Below are 23,585 nucleotides of genomic sequence, written 5' to 3'. Positions count from 1 at the left end.
TAAGTGGAATTGCTAGTTTGAGCTCATCTGCAAAAGCTGCTGTCTGCACTATAAAAGAAAAAGAAAATAAAGGCTGATTTCCTGTTACCATGGTAGTGATTGTAATGCTGCTTCTCAAGGCAGCTGGATTTCTTCTCCAATTCGTCTTGGAGATGTCCCGTTTTTATACCATGGAGTCTTGTGTAACCCATAAAATCAATGCCCTGGATGATTTTTTTGAAGACCGTTTGGCCAGCTGTGTGAGACATCTCATTATGGTTTTTTTGCTCTCTGCAGCGTCCGTTGTGGCCATGCAGTCATATGGGTTTTAAACATAGAACGAGAGCAGGTGCAGCCATTGTCCAAAAGCACTGGAGAGGAAACACACACACACACACAAACAACATGCCTTATCCTGCCTTGAAGTGTCCCCACGGACGTCTGCTGTGCCATTACTCTGTGTTCAGCAGCTCAACGCGCACCGACAGCCAAACTCTGAACCCGAGTCCCAAATAGTCCTGATTGACTGCCTCCACTGCCTCATGTACAGTACCTGATCCTTAGAGCCAGCAGGAGTATGGAATCATGCTGTGATAAATGGCCAAGCAGCTAGAAGAGGCAAAGGGAAGGGTTTATCCAAGACTGTTTTGTTTAATTGCTAGTCCGCCGGCAGGTAGGTTTTGATTAAGCGCAGCAGGAAAATAGCATGTGCCCGACAGTTACCGCAGACCTGCTGCACGACTCCAGAGAGGCAGGTTACGTCACAACATTGACATTTGATGAGTTGACATCGAGTTGAAAAGAACTCTGAGTAAATCTCATGTCAACAGTATTACTGATATACTCTATTCAACACAGCTACTGAAAGACATATTAAGTGTCAGGTAGGCCTGTCACAACAATTATCAACTTATCGTACAATAATCATCAATCATTATGTCTATATATCGATTTATTGTATGATACAGGGACATGACCTTTATCATTTTTTTACCTCAATATTTCCCTGCCCACCTTGCATTATTATGCTGTTATATTATCATAATATCAGTGGTATAAAATAATCTTCAAATGACAATAATATTGTTTATCGCGATTCTTTCTGAAACTATATATCGTAAAACAAAAGTAATTATCATGTGTCGGGCATGAAAGGTGACAAACTAAGAATATTTCTCTCAGTTTTCCTATATAGAGCATACAGTATGTTCTATTTTGTAAAATGTGGTTAGAATTCATTTGTTTTGTGCTAGGTGGATTATAGATGTCATACTGCTGCTTCCTGTGTGCCTGATTTCTCTATAGAATTCATGGCAGTGCTATCTGTGGTTGAATTATAGTATTATATACATTTTACTGGTGATTATTTAAAAAAATGAGGTGGTGATTTAAGGGTTTTGTTTTGATTTTGAATGTTGTATTAATTAAATTGCACTCTTAAAGACCCTCATTCATTTTTTGGCTGAACATTTGTTTCAGTTTAAACACTGGTTCACTTGTAAATGGGATTATTGACCAGGTTAATGGAGTCCAATAATTACTTAATTGAATTTACTGTAACAGTCATTAATTATTATTACAACTATATAATTATTATGACTTTATTAAACGCTCAATAATCGTGTAGGCCACTGTCTTTTTTGTAATTACTTCTCTTTATTAAAATATACCACAGAAAGAATTTAATGTATGTCTCAGGATCTCACGCTCAAGTCAGCCCAATGACCCAAATAACTGTAAGAACTAAATCTACCGCCTCCATTCTTCTTCTTACTGAAGTCGCACAAAGAATACAAGTATCACAAAGAGCTCAGGTAGTTGGCAAGTGTGCATTTTCACATGGATCTCATGACCATTCTTTTTGAAATACTCCAACACAACAAAGTGACTTTGGGGAAAGGCTGACATTTAAACTCCAGCGATGTTTATGATGTGATTTTACCAGTCTGACAGGTACTTGCCACCTGTTAGTGATAAGTAATGCAGATGGCTAGTTTCTCTTATATGGCAGAGATGTCTTCCCAGAAATGCTGCCTCTCTCATGAATACAAATATTTTGCATTGTACCTGTTAATGTAACTGCATGTCTTCACAGCTCCTGTCAAATGGTACAAGTTTGAAGCAAGAAAAACGATTTTAGATTATGAAAAGTAGAATTTACGAGAGTGTCAAATAAGCAACTGTGTGTGGATCAACCAGCATAATGATTCTGGGCTTAAATGTGGTCCATCCTCTTCATATAGATCATTATATGCTCAAGTGAATCAGGTCAGTATACGCATGTAATGAGTATTAAATATTTTGCAATTTACTCTATGGTAAAATTGTGCTAACTACTGAATGTCTCTCCAAACTAAGGATTTGATAGCAGACAATAAGTTAGAAGAGAGCTACTGGATATCATTTTAATGAGCCCGTCTCAGTTGACAAGTTGATAGATCTGTAAGCCTACTAACCAATTATATAACAAGTCATTCCTGATTAGCTCTGAATCAGCTGCTGATGAGACCTGACCAATAACGAATCCTTACTTAGTCATCATTAGTTATTAATCATACTAAGTTGTTACTTGTGGCACTTATTAACTTACTGTTACTTTGCCACACAATGCTAAAACAGAACAAATACAGCATTTGATTTTTAGTTTATTTAGGTACACACATATTTCCTGATATAATCATGGTTATATATCCACAAAAGTACCAATGTACAAAATTCATATATTTAACCCCCCCCCCCCCCAAAAAAAAACAACAAAAAAACAAACAAGCCAAATTTAGAAACATTTTGAGATGAATCAAGGACTCTATCAAGCTGGAATAAAAAATATCCATTTAAGTGTGCAATACAGATTTGTATCTCATTTCCCATGTTGTGACTGTTTCATAACCAGGATATATTTTATATATATTTCGTTTTGAATATTTAAAATAAGGGATATCTTTTTTAGAATATAGAGGTGCCTATATTATACACTCTACTACTATGGTGTGTATTATCTTTTTTACACTCATATATACACCTGTAAATATAGAGTGGGATTCACATATCATGTGACTGTAAATCAAATACAAGAAAATTAAGAAATATAAATAAATCTACCTATAAAACTTTAATGTTTGCACAAATCTTTACAGTTACCTTTTTTAGGGTATTTGACAAACTTACCTTGAAACAGCAGAAGAGGAGAAAAATAAGCCTTTCCTACTGTGGACATTTTGAGTTGCCGAACACATTCATCATGGCTACATTTCATTTAGCTGAGCCAGGTCCAGGTCGCTGTATCACGCATGCTGCCTCAAAGTGGATGACTTTGTAGGACACCTAAATGAAACAGAGCCATCATTAGCAGTATTGGATACACCTGGACGCCTTTTACAGTCAGTAGTGTCGCCGTCTCCCCCGGACATTAGTGAAACTGAGAAGTACAGACCTTTTCTCTCTGTGCTACTGCTTTCTCAGTATCAGTCATAGGTTGACTAAAAGCCTCTGTCTGTGTAGCATTAGCTTTGTGCTGAGCTAAGCTACTTTTAAATTGTTAGCTGGGTGCACTGTCCCAGTTTTTAAAAGACTACAAGCAAGAAGAGCTGTTAGAAATGAAAGCTGGGGAAAGAATAGAGGACAACGGTGTCATTCATGATACTTTGGGATGGAACTAACAAGCAACAGCCCACCACAATATATAGGACCTATCAGTTTAGCCGTTAGCTTGCGAACAGTGCTCCCAGTTCTTTTATTTATTTAAGCTGCCAGCTATTAGTTGGAGATACAAACATTTCTAAGAGTCTAAGCTATTATAAGAAACTACTTGTTGTTCATTAATTAGCTGCTAGGTCCTGCTTTTGTCCATTGTTTGCTTATTAATTACTCAAAACTTTGTGTCCCTTTTATGTAAAGTATTAGCAATGCTTCTTATTATAGTTTTTGTTACAGACTGTGTCGTTAATTCTAGCTGGCTATCCGGGGAACAGTACTTACTTATACTCCAGTGTCGACCTCATCCTTATTATCCACATGAAAAATGGCCATTTGAAGTGAGACCAGATAATTACATTTGTTTGTAACCTCTCACAGATGCCATCATCAATTTTCACCTCAGCGTGATATTATTTTGTCACCATTTTCACTACCCTCAGGAGGTCTGAATTATCACTCACCATATGACCATATGATGATACCTCAGAGCTCTCCTCCCTGTTTTATGACCCCCTCTAAAAATATATATATATATATAATATATATTGGATTTCATCAAAAATGAGCATTCTCTTTTTCCTCCTTTATCCACAGATCTGATATTTTCCTGGATCTTTAATGAGTACCCGACATTTGTGAAGCAGGACACTCGCCGCTTCATCTCGCAGGAGACTGGGAATCTGTACATTGCCAAAGTGGAGCCGTCAGATGTGGGCAACTACACCTGCGTGGTGACCAACACCGTCACAAAGACCCGAGTCCAGGGTCCACCCACTCCACTAGTGCTCCGTAGTGATGGTGAGAACAACACTTTCTGCATTTACTTGCAATATAAACACCAGTCAGTAATCTAATTAGAGCCTAAGTCAGCTGATTGTTGGGCTGCACATCATGCTGTTTTGTTATAGAATCTGCTAATTTGAGTATCCTGTCACAGCAGAGTTGTTAATTTTCCTCTCTCAAATGTTTTATATTTAACTCTCACGTGTGAGGTGAGATTTGTGATGCACCCCTACTGCATTGTATATACTACTTTCACATAATAGCCTCTTAGAATGCTGAGTTCTAATTGGTAAGATGGAGTGCATAATTTTCAAATAACCTGTAGCCTCATCATTCTATTATTATGTATTATTCCTCATACACAGCCTTGTAGCAGTAGCACTTTCAGTAGTAAAGTATGTTCATTCTATAGTTGACAAAACAAATGCATACACAACACTTTATTAGCAAAATTTCACACATATGTACACATATAAATATAGTTTGATATTTGCTTTTTTTTTGTAGGCGACTATAGTGTAAGCCAGTTCATTATGATGTGCAAGGCTATGGTCCCATTGGCAATAATAACATGATTATCAAAGTCATTAATATTCATCCTCTGGGCACCATGAATATGTGTACTACATTTATTATATAGTCACATCTCATCATGGCTTGTCTGTGGTTTTCTTTACATATAATTCCATTTGAGTCATACTTCCAACAGTACTGAAAATGCAGCTCCTCATTTATAACACAGGCAGGAATCACTTGGATTATTAAATACAGCCCTGCTAAAAAAAAAGAGAAAAAAAGAAAAGTGAACTGGTCCCTGGCCACGAGAAACAAGAAGTCAAACTTGTTTTGTTTGTACCTGAAAGTAGGACAAGAGGTTTTAAGGAATACAAATGAAATTCAAAGGTTAATTATCTCTTTCTTTGCTAATTTCAGCATGTCCTTTAACATGTGGATCTGATGCTTTAGGCTGGCCTTATCAAGGCACTCCAGAGGAAAGGTCATTGTCAGCAAGTAATCTAATTGTAGACTTCCGTCCCAGGAGCGTGTTCCTTACTATATCTAATGCAGCAGAAGAAATATGATGCCAAATGTAATTTTCACTGGAAACGTCTGTTATATTTTTGTGGGGTTTTGTATAATTAATTAGAACTGATCTGGGGCAATAACCTCCCCATCCACCCCCATTGTCTCCTATAAAACTGCTTTGTTATTAGAAATTATGAATTATTATTAATAATGGTAATTCTTTATTTTAATACCTTCTTCTTAGCATTCATACCCAGTAAATAAATGCTTACATTTTAAAGTCCCACTCCGTTCAAAACTCTGTTTTTCTTCTCCAGTTGGATGTTTCACTTTGTACAATGTGTGTATGTGTGCACTGTCATCTGCTGAAGAGGAAAAATGTCTCTGTGCTCACCATAAATCTCACTTTAAGGCGTGCAGCTATGAACACGATTTGTGACAGCACAACTAGTTAGAGTCAATCATTGTCCAGCACACAGCGTACACAAGTGTGATGTGAAAACTTGAAGCCTCTAGTGCACAAGTACTGAGAATTGACTTTGCTGTCAAGTAGGAGGAGCGAGTCTAGTGGTTAAACTTGAGAAAATACAAATATTTTGTTATTTATGCAGTAGATAGAAGTACTATAGATGTTATGATTTTCAATAAGCTAGTAATTAAAAAACAAAACATACCAGACATAAAATATAAACTTTAATAGAGTATTTAAAATGTCTTAAACATATCTGATGAGGCACTTTAATAGTTCATTAATATGGTTCACTTATTATATCTCATTATATGGTAGTAACATTTTTAATGTTTATCAATGTATTTATTCATAATTAAAACTCCTCATATGAAACATGCATTACTGGCCTATAAACAGTTAATGAATGCTTAATAATGCAGTATAGCACAACAGTTATTACATATAGTGATATATAATACATAACTAATCTTTCAGTGTGGTATATACTGATTTACTAACTATACACATTTATGAATTATTCAGTGTCAAATTAAAACTGTTGATAATGTAAAGATGTATTGAATAATATTTCTGACATATGTGTTCTACTGTATGTTACAATGGTTATATCAGGAAGATAGTTAGGGTTAGGTTATATTTGTAACCTAATGAAACAGAAGAGATGAGGGAGGTTTAAAAAGATATTAGCTGACATCGTTAAATTAAATCACGGTCTGAGTATGTGACATGAGAAACAAACCGTGTATCTACACAACTAAATACTCAAACAATACCAAATGTAATTTATTGAAACAATGAATTTTTAATGCAAGCGATTCGGCTGTCAACACACTGATGAGATGTCACATATTTAGACAATTAAATTGAGCATTCATGGAAGTTTTCTGTGGTAATAAACATGCTCAAAACGTCTTTCATCACCAATCACGGAGCGAGAGACAGAACTGCGAATAGCTGGGTGTGATTTGAGGAAATGTTTCTTTCTTTCTAGCAACCCCCCCTTTCCCTTTCCCCTTTCCTCCCTTCCTGTTTCATTATACCTTTATTTCACCTTACCTCACAGTCACAGGGAGCTCAATGCAGGAAGAAGAGGGGTGTATTAAACAGGTGTCCCCCCCCCCCCCCCCTCCTCCAACCCCTTTACAAAAGGTTATGGTATGAGACAATTACCCATCCACTTCCACCTGTCTGCTTGAACATGGGTGATAGTGCGGTGGTTACATTCCAGTGTGAGACAGTTGTGATAAGGATCTGAATTAGCTTTCACAGTCACTCGGGGAGCCATCCTGATAACACATGCCTCGGCAAATCAACGAGATGAAATTGGCCTGTTTCCTCCATCTCTAGAGCTATTTGTGCAACACAGCCTTGAATTACAGCAATGGGGGGAAAACCTATTGTTACACCCGGTAGATGAGAGTGGCTTAAAATACAGTGATTGTGCAGCCAGGCTTGCAAAGAGAGAGCTTGCAAAAGGGAAGAAATTAAAGCACAACCCCCCCCCTCCACTACCACCACCCCACCCCCCGATTATTTACAAATGAATTGATATAATTCACCATAGTTTCTTTTAAGAGGAAGAATATAAAAAAAGAAGATAAAACACGCTAGACATGCCACTCTTGATTTATGAGTGAGTCTCTACCCGGAGCTACAACGCCAGAGAGCCCCACATTCTTGTCTTCTCCCTTTATCCAGAGATTTTTAGCATGCACAGCAGCAATATTATAATCCACCAGAGCTGCTTCACCGACAGTGAATGGGACGCTTTGTAGACACAGTGGCAGCACCCATGGGGATTTTATAGGCCCATTTTCTGGTTCATAGCTGTTAGCACTACAACAAGATGAAACTCATCTGGATGTAAAAGCTCAAACCGTCTATGGATTCTCAAAGTTGTGTTTCTCTCTCTCTCTCTCTCTCTCTCTCTCTCTCTCTCTCTCTCTCTCTCTCTCTCTCTCTCGATGCAACATCAGTGTGTTTGCGTGTCCACTGGAGAGCGGTCTGTCTGTGTGTTTTTTGGTTTCTTTTTCTCATTATTTTCAATGGGGATGGGAGTGTGTGTTTTTTCTTCTGCTTAGATCGCAGCAGCGTTGGAAGTTGAAAAAAGGCATTTCAGCTTATAGTAAAAGAAGGCTGGACTTGAAAGAGGTTTTTAGTAGTTGAGGAGTAGCAGCAGAAACCACAACTTGTGTTTTCTTTTTTTTTTTAATTGAGCTTGTGTCTCCTTTTTGTCTTGCCTTGAGTTACAACTCAAAAAATAATCTTATTTTCACCAGGGTTAGGAAAGTTACTTTAGAAATGTAATAGGTCACAGATTACTAGTTACCTTATTTATAATGTAATAAGTAATGTCAATGACTTAATCAAAGTAAGTCACTTATTACATTTGATTACTGTTCTAATTTTCTAACCAATGTTTTTAGTTGTTAGGGTAAGTGTTCTCTCTAAGTTCAGCTGTTTTAATGGATACTGACATGATCTATAAGGGAGATCATTTCTTATAAAGCAAGATTTATTAGTTTATGTACATTTTGGAATATAAAATAAAGATATTTTATGAAAAAAGTCAAAAGTCTGGCATGGGCTTAATTGGTACTGTGACACCATTTAAGCCCATGTGTGCTCTAAATAAGCCCACATCATGATTTACTTACTAAATATAACAAAAATATTGATTTCAAAGAATTAAACACAGCAATATATGTATTCAGTAACATGTTAAATATTAAAACATGAAGGAAATCTTAAAGGTCTAGCCAGATGTAACCTCCTTTGTAATCATCAACATTTTCATTAATAACTGTAATTTAATGACACATTTTTCTCAGTAACTGCAACAGATTACACACACATTTACACTGTAACATGTAACTAGTTACTCCCCAGCACTGCCTATTCACTAACACAAACACTCATTTGTATTCTTCTCTCTTCCAGGTGTGATGGGTGAATACGAGCCAAAGATTGAAGTTCAGTTCCCAGAGGTTGTTCATGTTGCCAAAGGATCCACTGTAAAGCTGGAATGCTTCGCTCTGGGAAAGTAAGCCCAGAGGAAAAAATAAAAAATATATATATACGTTACAAGAAAAAAGCTCTGTGATATGTTTTTCATGTGTGTGTTTCACCACTTTGCTTCAATCCTCATGTGTTTTCATCAGAGAAATTAGAAGGCGCATGCATGTTGTGATGTAAGACTCTACAGTTAAAATAGCAGGTTTTTGTAACACTGAGTCCAGGACTTGGTAATAATATGCCTAGTTGCACTTAACTCTTTGGAGTCTGAGGTAATTCTTGCGGTTTTATAGACATCCACCAGGGAATAAAAACCCATATAAGCTCCTTAAACCTTTCATATGAATGTTATAATGGTGTGACCAAAAGAAACTTTGATCCTTTCCAAAGAAATGCCCCAAATGTTGTGCTCCTATCTCCATTGCATTTTAAGGATTTAAGGATAATTGAAGGTTAATTTAAGCACCATGTCCCCCCACATCTTGCAAATTAAGGCAATTCTGAGGCATTAAATTCAAATAATTGAAGGACCTTGAGTTAATGTTGGGTTGTATGTGTATGGATAATGATGTAATTAAGGCATTTTAAAGCTCTTTTAAGGGACGTTTGTTTGCTACTAATTGGGTTCGGCATATTTCTGAAATGACTGTCTTCATCATTAGTGAGTGGCATCAGTATTTTGCAGCACAAATTGAACTATAATTTGCCTTTATTGGTCTTGGAGTAAAGTCTGGGAAATGCACTGAAAGTTTTCTTATTGCAGTTTTGTTTGAATTCAAAGTGAGTCAAACAGTAATTAATGAAACAGTAAAAAATATACACATTTACTGCACTAAAAGGATCAGTGACAGCACTTTTTCCATTAAGTGTCAAGCCTTTAAAACCCTTTAAAAGATAACAATCTGCACATTTGGGGGAATTGTCCATTCATGACAAGTCATTGACAAAAATTGTAAACTTCTGTATGTCTCCTCTCTCCAGCCCTGTGCCCTCTATAAACTGGAGGAGAGCAGACAGCGTTCCCTTCCCCAGGAAAGTGGACATGAGGAAAGCCAGCGGCGTCCTGGAAATCCCATATTTCCAACAGGAGGATGCCGGCACGTACGAGTGTGTGGCGGAGAACTCCAGGGGAATGAACACGGTGAAGGGAAAGCTCTCTTTCTACGGTAGGTGATCCTGTCGCGCATGAATATTTGACCAGCGTGCGCCACATCTGTCAGACCGGCTCAGACTGAGAGGCAGCAAAAGCAGACACAGCTAGTCTTATAAAGCAGTCAGCGGCGGCTCGTGTGGCATACGTGAGAAGGGAGGCTCGTTTTAACAGCACATCAAAATGATTAAAGGCTGTCAGCCATGATGCCTCTAATATTTTGATCCAGATTAAAGGAGTGATGCGGATGAGGCTGAGCCCTTGGATACGACCTTGTTGGTGAGCCTTGTATTGGGTTCCACCAGATGGCATCGTGATTGACATCCAACTTGACTGGAGATCAAAGCCGTTAAATGTACTATACATAGAGCAGTGGCACATACTGTATGTTGGGGACATAATCTGCACCGAAGCATCTGGAGCAACAGGAAGGGCGTTAGTAGATCCACTCATTGTTGCTGATAGTCCTGGGGTCACACTCACACCTATTCACATACTGGCAGTCATTAGAACCACTGACTGGAGGGTGTAGTCCATTTCTGATATCTCTTCTAACAAAATGACTGATAACACTTAAATTCAACAGTGCTAAACTCAATGGTATCTGCATTCAACATGGCTTTTCTATTGTGTTGTATAGTGATATACTCGAGACCTGAGTTTCAGTAAACAGTGCTATACAGTAGGACAGGGTTGACAAACTAATTTTAGTTCAAAGGCTACATACAACCCAGTTTGATCTCAAGTGGGCCACACCAGTAAAACCACTGCATAATAACCTAACTTTACTTTGACTTTGTTTAACTCTACAATGATGGGCTTGAATTTCAGCGCGGGATTGCAGGTATTGCACACAATTTAATTGATTCCCGCAAACCCAACACTTATAATGCGCACACATTTACAGCCATGTAATGTTCAACCAACGTCTGCAGCGGTGCTTACTGCAGGACGACTGACCGGAAGCGCTGTGTCCAACTGTCTGACTTCGACCCTGAACACACCTTTAGCTCTCTGTACCTCCCGCTAGCTAGCATGACACAGAGAAGCTAACAGTGATATTAAGTTTAAGGAAACAAACACAGACCGCTGGTTAAAACATAAATCTACATCATCTGAGGCAGAACCTGCTCAGAAAAAAGAAAAGAAAAAGAAAACAGCGCCATGTGATGTCAACGTTAATCCTCAGACAGGTAACTGTGACGTTACTAATAGTAACAAGTTTCAGGCTAACCGCAATGTGTAACATGCTGCGGTGCTGCGCTTTTTATCAGCTAATGCTACAAAACATCAATTTTAAGTCACTCAGATGTTTCTCATTCAACAGACCTGAAGAGAAAGAGTGAGGCAGATTCAATAAAAACGTGATGCTACTGAATATCACTACTTAACTGTATAATACTATATAAAATATAGTTCAGAGAATAAGTTAGCCAATAACCAAAATAGCCAAAATAGATCATTTTGGCTAATGTATTTTGATTATTTAAAGTTATAATTCTGTTTCCTTACAGTTTCAATGTGCAAAACTATCATATCCAACCATCTATATGTTTAATTATGATTATTATGTATTTATTTTACACAAGAAACCTGGAAAATAATAACTGACTATGGTTCATGTATAATTTAATTCAAAAGTTATATTAAACCCATAATAATAATAATAATAATAATAATAATAATAATAATAATAATATGAAGAGTATTCATTCCAACACTGTCTCACTTCCAGACTACATGAGTTACTTCATTTTGTCAGCATTCACAAAACAATCAGCACACATGATGTACTCTCTTCTGCCACAATGCAGCACCCACTGATAATAGAGGAGCTGCTCACAGCTGGAAAATTTCAAATTAATTGTGGATGATTGTAAAACAGCTGAAAACATATCAGATAAGAGGACTTGTGATATTTTGCCAACAAAACATATACGTTTTTGGGGAAAAGATTTAGCTGTTTCTCTGATAATCATAATTGGCTGTCACATTTGAGAGTCTGACACTGATGACCAAGTGACACATCATTTCCTGTTAGTATAAAAGGGTTAAACATCCATTAAGATTAGTATATGGTATATAATATATTCTGTGTGTAATCAGTGTCTGACATTCTTTAATTGATGGCGTTTGATGGGTCATTAAAACTAGACTGAAACCCAAAGAGAAAAGCAATAAGCAGGAAAGTATATTATTGATATTATAAATCTTATTCATCAATCCATATAAATAATCAAAGTTGGCAAGTTAACCTCCATGACCTTATTAATTAAAACATCTCAATGCTAGAACTGCAGCCTGTCAACTCCAGCAGCATTAATTACAAGAAGTCATGAATTTATGGATGAAACAATACCATTACATTTCTATGTGACCAATACTTGGTCCAGTCCTGTAAGCAGTTAGCTTGCTCTTTGATTCATCTATGGATTTTCCCCCAACCTTGACCCCTCTTTGTTTTCCTTCCTTCTGATTTTCTCCCTTTCAAGTCATGCTGTGTCAGCTGTCAGAAATAACTCATTTGGGGCATTAAACAATTTGCCATTATTTACAACAGTCCCAGAAGCTCTCAGCGTCATTCACTATAACAACCCTGGAACACGCTGTGATCCACCAAGCCTTGATTTGTCCTTTAAAGCTGCTGGTCCTCTCTCATTTTTTGATGTGTTTTGTCAGTCTCTCACTCTATCCTCCCCCTCTATCTCTCTGTCTCTCTCAAGCTGTCTGCAGCCAGGTGATAAAAATCAGTAATCTTATTTTGAACTACCTTTGAATTAAGCCTTTGAGACATTCGTCAGCAGTGTAAGCCAATGGAGCGATCGATAAGGGTATTTCGTGTACATCCAAGCAAGCTACAGTAGGAAGAGCAAGGGGCTTTTGTGTTAAGACAGGATGAAATGAAGGTGTTACTTTATGGTGGCTTTATGGTCATTGTTGAAAACATTCTCAACCTTTTAATGTCAATGTTAGATGCACAAACATTGACTTTTTCTATCTTAAACCCAGGGTTGAGAAGGTTACTTTGGAAATGTAATAGATTACAGATTACTAGTTACCTTATTTAAAATGTATAATATATAATTATAATATATAATTATTTTTATAATTTTCTAATGAGTGTTTTCAGTAAATGTTCTCATTAAGCACCAAAATCTAAGTTCAGCTGTTTTTCATAAACTGACATGATTTATACGAGAGATCATTTCTTATAAATCAAGATGTATCTTTCATTTGAAAATGTATTCATTAGTTCATGTACATTTTGGAATGAAAAAAGTCAAAAAGTCTGACTTAATTGGTACTGTGACACCATTTAAGACCATATGTGCTCCAAATAAGCCCATGTAACAGATTACAGTTACATGGATTTTGTAATTAAATTACATGACACTGTTACATGTAACTAGTTACTGCTTAAACTTCTCTAATGCACGTTCGCCTAATGGATATAAAGGTGTTCTATTTCCAATTCAGAACAGTGTTTTTAAATGTTAGATTTTTCCATCACTTCATCTCGTCCATCTCATTTCTTTAAAGCAATGTATTCATGAAATAGAAAGTATATTAAGTGGAACAGGAGTTCATTCATTAACCATATTGAGGCTTTGGGATCACATTTGTGGTTTTGAGTTTGAGGTGAAATTATATTCATTATATCTTAATTCAAAATATGTTCTTTTCAGTTTGGCTGCATTTAGCCACAATCTTTCACCCTTCACCCTGTTAGTCATAATTCTGTGTTGAAACCAGCTTTTAAGTAGTTTTGTCAAATTTCCATCTCTGAAATCTCTGAAAGTAAAACTTGGAAAAGAAATGGGCCTTTCCCCGCCTGTTGATGCCGATATTACTCAGCAAAGCTGTGACAGGTTAGTTGTATCCACAGACCCACAGACTTACCCCCTTGCATTATCTCACAGTGATTTCACTGATAAGGTAAATTCCCATCTTTCCTCTACTTTAGCCGCTTGACGTTTGGCTCGATGGTATGCGCGCCTGGCAGAGATGGGCTGCCTGCTTTCATTTGGTAAGCAATGACTGAGAGTCGATACGTTTGCAGCGGGTGAGGGGTAGAATGAGGGACCCTGACAGTGAGAAGAAAAAGAAAAAAGAAAAAAAACCCAAACAACAATGCGGGCCTGAAAGGTGCAGTGGGTGGGGCAGGCTCGGCCCGGGGCTCTGATGGAGGATTGCAGTAGCGTGAATGGATGTGATGCTAAATGACTGGTTGACTGGTTGTGGTGGTGGTGGTGGTCTTATAGAGTAAGTTTCTACCATCTCTTCTGGTTAGTTCTCTTTAGTTCAAAACCCATAAAGGCACATGCTGCACAGGCTTCTGCAAGATATAAGGAATGGAGATAAATCTGAGATTGATTTAAAAATATATCCACAGAGAGAATAAGAGGAAGGTAAGCATAGATGTTATATCACTTAGGGGAGAATAAATCTGTCTCCTCTGTAGCTGGATAAATAACCACAGATTCATATTTCAGTAGCTTTCAGGCAAAGGAAATTGTAGCTTTTTTACCATTTCCACATGGCAAGAGGGCAGCCTACATACAAGGTAACAGTTAATGACCTCAGCCAACCTTCTGCATCGGTCTCAGCTATGAAAGAGATCTTCGAAGCCTATAGTAGGATGCGAAATATAAACATTATTTGATAGAGGACAGATTTTGATGTGGAGTCTTTGCTGGACTCTGACAATAATACAGAAGACTACAAAATACCCCCCTCTGGTCTCTACATGCACCTCTTTTTATCAGTCTTTTCTCCTTGCTTCTTACAACACCCACGTACAGTACATACACACTCTCACTCGCACATCATCTGAAGTTGTAATGCACAGATATCATGCAGGGATACATTTTTGATATCTCACTGTGTTTATCCTGTTTCTCTCAAAGGCAAAATACCGCATTATATAGCAGCCAATTAGAGCAGGATTTGTATTGTAACTGAAAAGCCTCTTCAAGGGTCAGTCCTTGAGAGTGGCCTTAGGTAAGGTCTGTGGAATGGGAAAAGCTATGGTCAGCCATTACTCTTGTCTTGACACTGGCCTTGTGTGATATAGGATGATAGTAGCTTGACCTACACATCATCCAGAATGTACAGAGCATTACACAGAGAGAGCTTTACACATTTAGTTTCATGTGCCACACTTTTTTTTTTTTTTTTGCTTTATCATTACCTAGCCTTGAGTTACTTGCATGACACAGCCAAGAATCAATTCTCCCCCTGTGTAATTATACTATCATTTACTCAGTATTGTATTGAATGGAGGGGTTTTATGGCACCAGTAGCCACCTTAATGAATATGGATCCAGTTTTTCACTTTTGTTCCAGTATAAGCACCATAGGAAACTGAAGGAATAAAATAAAATAAAAGAACTTCAGGACAATAGGAGACTGTAAATTTAAAAAAAGAAAATCTTATTTTATTCTTGTACCTGATACCTGCAGTAATTCCAGCCCTGAGTAGAGTCTACAGTCTTCCTTTTAGGCTGCATATAGACTAAAAAACATCCACAGGTAAGATAGCACAGCTTGTAAGCAGCCTGACAGGCAAAATCAAGGGCAGAAAATGCATTAGCACTGCTCATAAGGCTTAAAGAGGACCTGTTTCAGTCTTATACATAGATATGCATATATGGACATAATGTTATAGTGTCAGAGGTTCATGAAAATGTAGGCAAAGTGTCAAATAATGAAGTAAGTATATGTAGAGGTAATACTGTGCCTGTAAGCAAAAAGCTTCAGACTTCACTGGATGCTAAGTTTACAATGTTTTTTTCTACTTTAACCCAAGCTGATGTCATCTCGTGACAGATTCCTATATAAGATCACCCACACTGCTAACATTATGGCATTTTTTCCTTTTTTATGGGGGTTGTCAAGCTGAGCCATGACTCCATTACAAAGCAGGGCGAAGTATAATAAGTAGTTTATCTGTTGGAGGTGTGCTGGTTGCCTGCAGCTCTTCATCAAACATCATCATCATCATCATCATCACTGTGGCTGTGTCTGCTTGTACTATTCCTCCCTGCATTATTTCTAACTGGTCTGTGGAACATATAGCTCCAAATATCTCCATATGTTGTTGTTTTGACCAGTCTCTCTATTTGTTGAGGAACATGTTTCATTTCCTGTAAATTCTTCACAATAATTTGTAATTTAAAAGCCTTTCATTTGAGGCAGTAAAGTAGAAAATGTTGGGTTTGTATCAACAGTAACTTAACATGACTTTGGTAAAGCTGCCTCTTGACAGACTTCCAGAAACATAGTGGGTCTGAACTGAGGCGCTGCCTAAAGGGCCAGTATTTGATAAGATCATGCAAAGCATAAAAATATATATAATATATAATATATAGATCTAGAAATGAAACTAATACAGTATGTCTTCTTTAAAGTTAATGTAAAAGGTAAATTATGATTCAAATCCTTAATATTACATTGTCACCTTCTCTCTCACTGAAAGATCTGTTAACATGTTAATATTTTAATGTTTTTACTGCTCAAGCTCAATTCTTTTGGAACATACTTGTGTAAATTATTGGTTGTGATCAAAGGAACACACCTCAAAGTCATGCTGAATATCAAACATGTGCAGCAACAATAGGAAAAACACATTTTTGAGTGTGCCGTGAGCACATGGTAACGGTTCAGTGCGACTCACATTACCATATCAGTATTAATACTAAACCCTTCTTCTTTTATCTTGATCCCAGCAGACATGATGATGTTTCTAATTTAATTAGACAGGCGCTACACAGTTTCACTATTTTTATGTTTTTTTTTACTTTTTCCAGCGCCTCCTCATCTTATTGAGAAACCCCAAGATGTCCAAAAGCTCATTGATGACTCGGTGGCGTGGGAATGCAAAGCCACAGGAAAGCCGAAGCCTTCCTACAGGTGGATGAAAAACGGAGAGAGCCTGGAGTCTGCAGAGGTGAGATCTGCCAGAAGCGAGCATCTCTTTAGAATTGAAGATAACGTTTTGCTTCCAAGGTTAGACTTATGACAGCAGCTTTGGCACAGATGTTTCTCCCACACTAGATGCTGCTGAATGAAGAATGTGAGCAACCATGTACTGTATTTTGAAAGCTTTATTGTGCTGCTTGTTTGGGCTTTACTTGACTGTTCATTACAACACTGCTCCTCCTGTGCAGTAATACATTATGTGATTCACATTGGCAAAACAGCATTTATTTCAAAGGAATTAGAGTGTGTCCACCGTGCTATTCCTTCGCTAAAATACTCAACTGTAAACAGGCCAACTTTTTAATGCTAGTCTGGAAAGCACAGTGATATAAGTGCTACCCTAATCTTCTGTTAAATCTTTCCTTGGCAAAAAGAGATTTAACATGCAGTTAATAATCCTGTGCCACCAAAGACGACAAAGTGAGATTCTCTATACAAACACTGTATATCCTTTTTAACTCTCTGCCCCCTCTGAATTCCCATTAAATGTACTATGATGAAAGATGAGCCTGTTGTGGCTCCAGCCGGCTTCCTTGTACATCTAACTTTAACTGCAGCAGAACTCTGTTGCTGGCATTTGAACAAAAAAATAGAAGAAAAAAAAAAAGTCGATATTCCTTCATTGTATTGGATTATCATATTGCATCCTTTAGCCAGGTTGTTGGGGTGAAGATTGATTGGACACCCGAGCACAGCTTGCACCTGATAAATAAACAGGCATTATGTTAATTTGCTTCATTATGCAAAAAAGGAGGCAAACACACCAGAGGATATCGATCAGCACTCGAATGTTATACATGTTGCTGGAATGAACCCAGTCTGTCGTTATGTTACTGGAGGCAACGCTCGGCACAGCGGAGCCTCTTTCTCATAAAAAACTGATTTGGCTCTCTATCAGGGGGAAATAATCAACAATCTGTGTAACCAATGGCTAACATTTTTATCAAAAAGCTTTTATAAGGTAACACTGTTGTTTTTGTTGGCTGGTAAATAAGACAGCCCATCTGTTTTTATGTTTGGAAAAATATCACTTTTATGGTGTTATTAGGTTGTTTCTTAAATAGTACATTTATGAGCAGTCTAATGGACCATTCTCATATCATCTGATGTCTTTTGTTCATTTAGTTCATGAGACCTCACTCCCATATTTCTCATTTCATGAATTGAATACATTTAAAGGGGACATTGAATGCACATTTCCAAGTCTATATTTATTAGTCGGGGGCTCTACTGGATATTTAACTAATATTGACCCTTCATGCAGCCCTTCAGTTTAAATAAATAGGCTGTTGTATCTTCTGTCACCTTAAGCCCCCCCCCCTCCTGATGAGCCCACTATGTTCTGATTGGCCAGGTTTCGGAAGTTGCCCCCCGGTAGACATCCTCCGGTTTGGGAGGCATGAAACCTATTCTTTACTCAAAAGGTCAACTTTTCAAAGACATCCATACATGTTTGAGCCAAAGCCCAATCCAAAATATGGGAGTGGACAGCATGAACAATACACGGAAAAACCTTAGCAACAACCTTAGCAACAACCTTAGCGACCAAAGCTATAGAACAAATGGCTGTTAATGGGCTAGCTAGAAAAGATGACCTCAGCTGGTCAGCAAGGTAGAAAAAAACCTTGCAAACGAAGTGCTCAGGGTAGGTTGAAGCCCTAGATTTTGACTTGCAGGGAGCTTTTTTATAAAGTAGTTTTAGAACTTTGACCACATTTAGTATATTTGATATTATATCAGTAGACTATATAAATAACAGAAAACCAGAAAACGGCATTAGACCTGTCGCTATAATAATCGATTTATTGTACGATAACGTAATTATCAACATCATCATGTCTATATGGACTTATTGTGTAATACATGGGCATGACCTTGATAATTTTTTTTACCTCAATATTAGCAGCTAAGAGGCTATTCATGTCAAATTGGCTAAGCAAGTAGTGTCCTCCATTCCTCACTGTGTATGTCCTGAGTGGAGACTGCAGAAGAGAGCAGCGCTGTTTATATGGAATTAAAGGTCTGTGTTTTTACAAAAGTGTAGCACCACCTCTCAAATCCCAACCCCCGCCCCCCTTTCATTATTATATTAGCATTATATCAGTGTTATAAAATAATCTTCAAATGACAATAATATCGTTTATCGCGATTATTTCTGAGACAATATATCGTCCAACAAAAGTATTTATTGTGACAGGTCTAAATAGCATAATATGTCTCCTTTAAATGCAACTGCTTTAAAGAATACCCTCACAAATAGATGGAAATACTAACACACTTCAACACACTCAGCCATCAGGATTCATAGCACTGAACGCATGATTAAAGGTTACAATGACTGTTGATTTTCATGCGGCAGATTTCCCCTAAACATAGACGTAATAAATGGACATATTCAGAATGCATAGGTGAGCGGATTAATCAGCAAAGGTGTTACATTGTTTGAAATGCCACCATTAACCACAGCGGCTTAATGAGTGGAAGAAGGGAAAGGTCAACGATGTAAGGAGCAGTGGGAAGAGGAAGCACCATTTGTTGTTATTTATTACAGTGAATCAATTGAGACCTTTCTGATTGTGTGGCTCACTGGAATATCTCAACAAACGTGTTCCTGCCTGACACTTTTCTAACTTTGAAGGACAGAAATAGCAAAATCCCTATGTGAAAATAACATAACAGTATATAGTCATTGGCTACACAGGACAGTAGATTTCTAGAGGGTCATATATACTGTATGTAGTTGAGTATATGTGCATTCAATTATTCAGTGTCAGCCATTTGAAATATTTAAGATCCCCACCTATTTTTAGTGTTTCCTTGTAATAATGGTAAATCTCAAACTGGTTTTACAGGTGCTGGACTCTTTGTTGGACAGACATACTGCTGTTTCAGATGCAGCTCTTACACATTATAAGACTCACGGTCCTTTTTTTCTTGATGGTGCTATGTATCACCGCCCTGCATCAAAATAGTTTATTGGAATGCTCCATTTCGTGTGGCTGCTTTTCACCTTGAGGACCTCACTCTCTGCTGCTTTATTGACAATGGCTGCAGGATTAAGTGGCTGTGCAATTAAAGGGAAACTCCACCGTGAAACAGGATTTAGTCCCTTTAGAGGAGTATGGGACCACCATAGGCATGGTTTATTGTAGCATTCTTGAAATGAGGTTGCTCTTGTTTGACTTCTAATATCCAACGCTTGAAATTTCGGGAATGAATGATGTCATTTTGGTAAAAACCCTCCACATCCTGATTAGGAGATGAGAAGTGGTTTAAATTCCTTTCTCTTTCCTGATGTATTCAAACTCAACAGAACAAAACAGACTCAGTTTAGACCTTTTTTTTCTTCCTATTGTGAAGGTTGTCTACTTGTAGCTCTTTGTTTCTCAGGCATGTACAGTCGACTAATCAAATATCTGTGAGTATAATTAGCAGATTTCTTTCACAGTTCTACTCTGGTGAGCACAGCGTTATTTCTTCTTTTTACGCCCCGCGGTGACATTTTCCTTTTATTGTTTGTGAGATCGCTGTTGTGAGATCAAAATCAATTTCTTGTTACCCATGTGTTCCTTTTTATTTTATTTTTATATACATACAATTGCATTTGATTAAAAAAGTTTCCAACCTGTTCTTTCCTTCATAGCAGTTGTTTCATGTTGTTAGGATAGATTTGTTTTTTCTTTTACATTTTACAGCTGTTTTGCGTCATCTCAACAAAGGCTTCTAGTAATCAGTCATTCTGGAGAACATACATGCTACCAGCAATCAAACCCAAACAGCTCACTTCTCTACATCCATATAAGTCATTCCTTCACGCCGTTCATTCTTTATGCACTTTTGCAGTTTGATATCAAACGAATCAACCCAGTGTTGTTGGCAAATGACATTGCCAATCATTTCCATTCAGCATAAGGCGTACAGATGGTCCCCCCAAGTCTCCGCATGAAAAACTGCTGATTTGAGAGGAACGTCATGCTTAATTAATAGCAGCCCGTAAACGGGAGTGTGCTTTCCATGCAGAGACTGATATACGCCACCATTTGCCTCCCTTGCCAGCAGGGATATTCGCCCCTGCACATCCCGAGCCGCAGAGCGTTATGGAAATTCAGTCACAACCTGCTCAAACACAGGATTAGTTTGTGATCTTTCAGTGAGGACAGTCTCTCTTTTCATGTGACAGTACCTTAATCCCCCACGACTGGAGTTCAGGCCGCTCAGACACCCCTATGGAAATGGGCTCTAATGACATTATGGGTGAGCCCGCGGAAAACACAAGAGCTGAAGGGCACGAAGAGGCAGAAAGTGACACAGCTACACAGAGATGTATGAAAACCCCTTTCAAGGATTTAATACTGTATAGAGAAAGGAGTTGAGGGGGAACCCGAGATCACAGAGATGAACATATATCGGGGATTAAATGTCCAACAGATGCGTTGATCCTACTGAGTTTTTAGTTCATCATGCCCAGCCGTCCTTAAATAGATCTTAATTTGATGGCTCAGTGATGAGCAAGATTCCTCCTGCAGGCAGGGAAAAAAAACAACAGTCCAAACAGATGAAGAGGAGGTTCAGCATGACCATGTACACAGCACTTAGTATGTATAGAGCATACTTATCAGAAAAGCAATTTTCACAATGCAGTATACCCTCAGATGTTAAGATATTCTTTCCCCTCTTATCCCCCTCCTCCTGCTGAAGGGGAAACAGGCCCTGTGGTGCAGTCGGAGATATAAATAGGGCATGGTTTTATTTCACTCTCATAAACATGCAGATTGATTAGGGTCATTTTCTGCTAGCCTGCCTCCATCCACCCAAGCCTTTCCCTCCATTAGTGATGAAAACCTAGATTTATTGCCACGTCTGTCACTTCCAGACTATAATTCACTGGCCCACTGGCTGGCTGTTTTTATGTAGATGAGCAGTGGGAATAGGACATATTAAATGCATGTGTCTCTCTATGTGTCCATAGGAGCGCATACAGGTTGGCAACGGAGTGTTGTCAATCAGTCGCCTGACCCTGTCGGACACAGGAATGTACCAGTGTGTGGCCGGGAATAAGCACGGAGAGGTCTACTCCAATGCAGAGCTCAGAGTTATAGGTAAGACGTCTGCTTGATGCGTGTATGTGTTTTGTATGTCTTTGTGCACACTCACGCATGCGTGCATACGGTACGCTCGTTGGCATGGAGATGTGTGTGTGCAGGCATACATTTGTTCGCATTGGTTTTCAAGTTTGCTTCATCTTCTTCCTTTCCTGACCCCCGGCCCCTCTCTTATTGGCCACTAATTGAAAAGCATTAATTATAAGATGAATGCTTCCTTCTGACAGTGACGTATGCCAGAGCTGCTCTGTTCACCAGCCTCGCCCATCTGTCCTGTCAAGACTGTCACTCTCTACTCTGGGCTGGCAGCAGCTCTCATTCACACCAGCATGTCTTATACTGATCATGTAGCTGATTGGAGTCAGGCTCAAACCAGCAGTGTTTCCTCTGGTCAGATTCAAGGTGGAAATGCAAAAGAAAAAGATGTTGGGGACACTGCTGGACAGTTGCACACCTTTTTGAAAAGGGCACATACTTTTAAAGCTATGTGGTGAAAAGCTAAAGAACATGACATTTCTGTCTCTGCTGTGAAAATGTGGTATTGATTCACATGTAGCCTGAGAATAATAACAAGTTACATAAATCTTTTGAACTCCACAGCATCAAATGTGAGCTTTACTTTATTTATTTACCTTTCTGGTTATAAATTATTCACATTTCAAAGAATGTAATCTAGCGTCCTTGAATTAACCATGGGAATAAAGCAACGTATTAATGAACTCATTTTTGAAAATGGTGATAATGAAAATGATAAATTCAATTTGAGATGAATAATTAGAGATACTTTAGGGGTTTTTTTTATGAAAAGAGACACAAACACTGTCTTTAATATGCTGCTCTTGTCTCAGCTGTTGCCCCAGATTTCGCTCACAACCAACTGAGGAGCCAGACGCTGGTGAAGGTAGGAGGAGATGTGCTCATCGAGTGCAAGCCCAAGATGTCTCCGTGGGGTTTGATCTCGTGGAGGAAGGGCAGCGAACCGCTCCGAGAAAGTAACAGGTAACAAAAACACCCTGACATTTTGTTCTGCTTTAACCCACTGTGAGAACTGCTGGACTTTTCCCCCCATGTGTGTGCACTCATTATTTTTCAGCCAGGTACAGATCCCTGGAGGCAGTGTTCCCTGTGTGTTAATACAGACAGCTCTTATGCTAAGCGACACTCTTGATCGCATTTTAATATGTAACATTCTCTATAAGTCACCTCCAATGTTATGTTGCCCAGCAGGTTGCGATATTGCACACATGATATGAAAAAAACGTCAATTATCCATGCATTAGTGTGTTTTCAGAGTCTGCTTGTCTCAAACCCTTACACAAAGACTATTACGTCTGTGCTTTCAGAGCATTAAAGGAGCACTCCGCATATTTTACCCCTCTGT

General features: G+C 38.3%; 1 protein-coding gene across 1 annotated transcript in view; it reads left to right on the top strand.

The window, feature by feature from the left end:
• Positions 1 to 23,585, top strand: part of cntn4 (contactin 4) — a 124,645-nt gene that overhangs the window by 52,736 nt on the left and 48,324 nt on the right. Inside the window, exons 7-12 of the mRNA XM_053315477.1 lie at positions 4,270 to 4,473; positions 8,897 to 8,999; positions 9,953 to 10,137; positions 16,931 to 17,070; positions 22,072 to 22,201; positions 23,053 to 23,203. Of these exons, the coding sequence (XP_053171452.1) occupies positions 4,270 to 4,473; positions 8,897 to 8,999; positions 9,953 to 10,137; positions 16,931 to 17,070; positions 22,072 to 22,201; positions 23,053 to 23,203 (913 nt within the window). The remainder of the gene's footprint in view (positions 1 to 4,269; positions 4,474 to 8,896; positions 9,000 to 9,952; positions 10,138 to 16,930; positions 17,071 to 22,071; positions 22,202 to 23,052; positions 23,204 to 23,585) is intronic.

This window comes from Scomber japonicus, chromosome 3 (assembly GCF_027409825.1).
Source record: "Scomber japonicus isolate fScoJap1 chromosome 3, fScoJap1.pri, whole genome shotgun sequence".
Taxonomy (NCBI): domain Eukaryota; kingdom Metazoa; phylum Chordata; class Actinopteri; order Scombriformes; family Scombridae; genus Scomber; species Scomber japonicus.
Note: the sequence above shows the minus strand (reverse complement) of the source record. Positions and strands in the feature narration are given on the sequence as shown.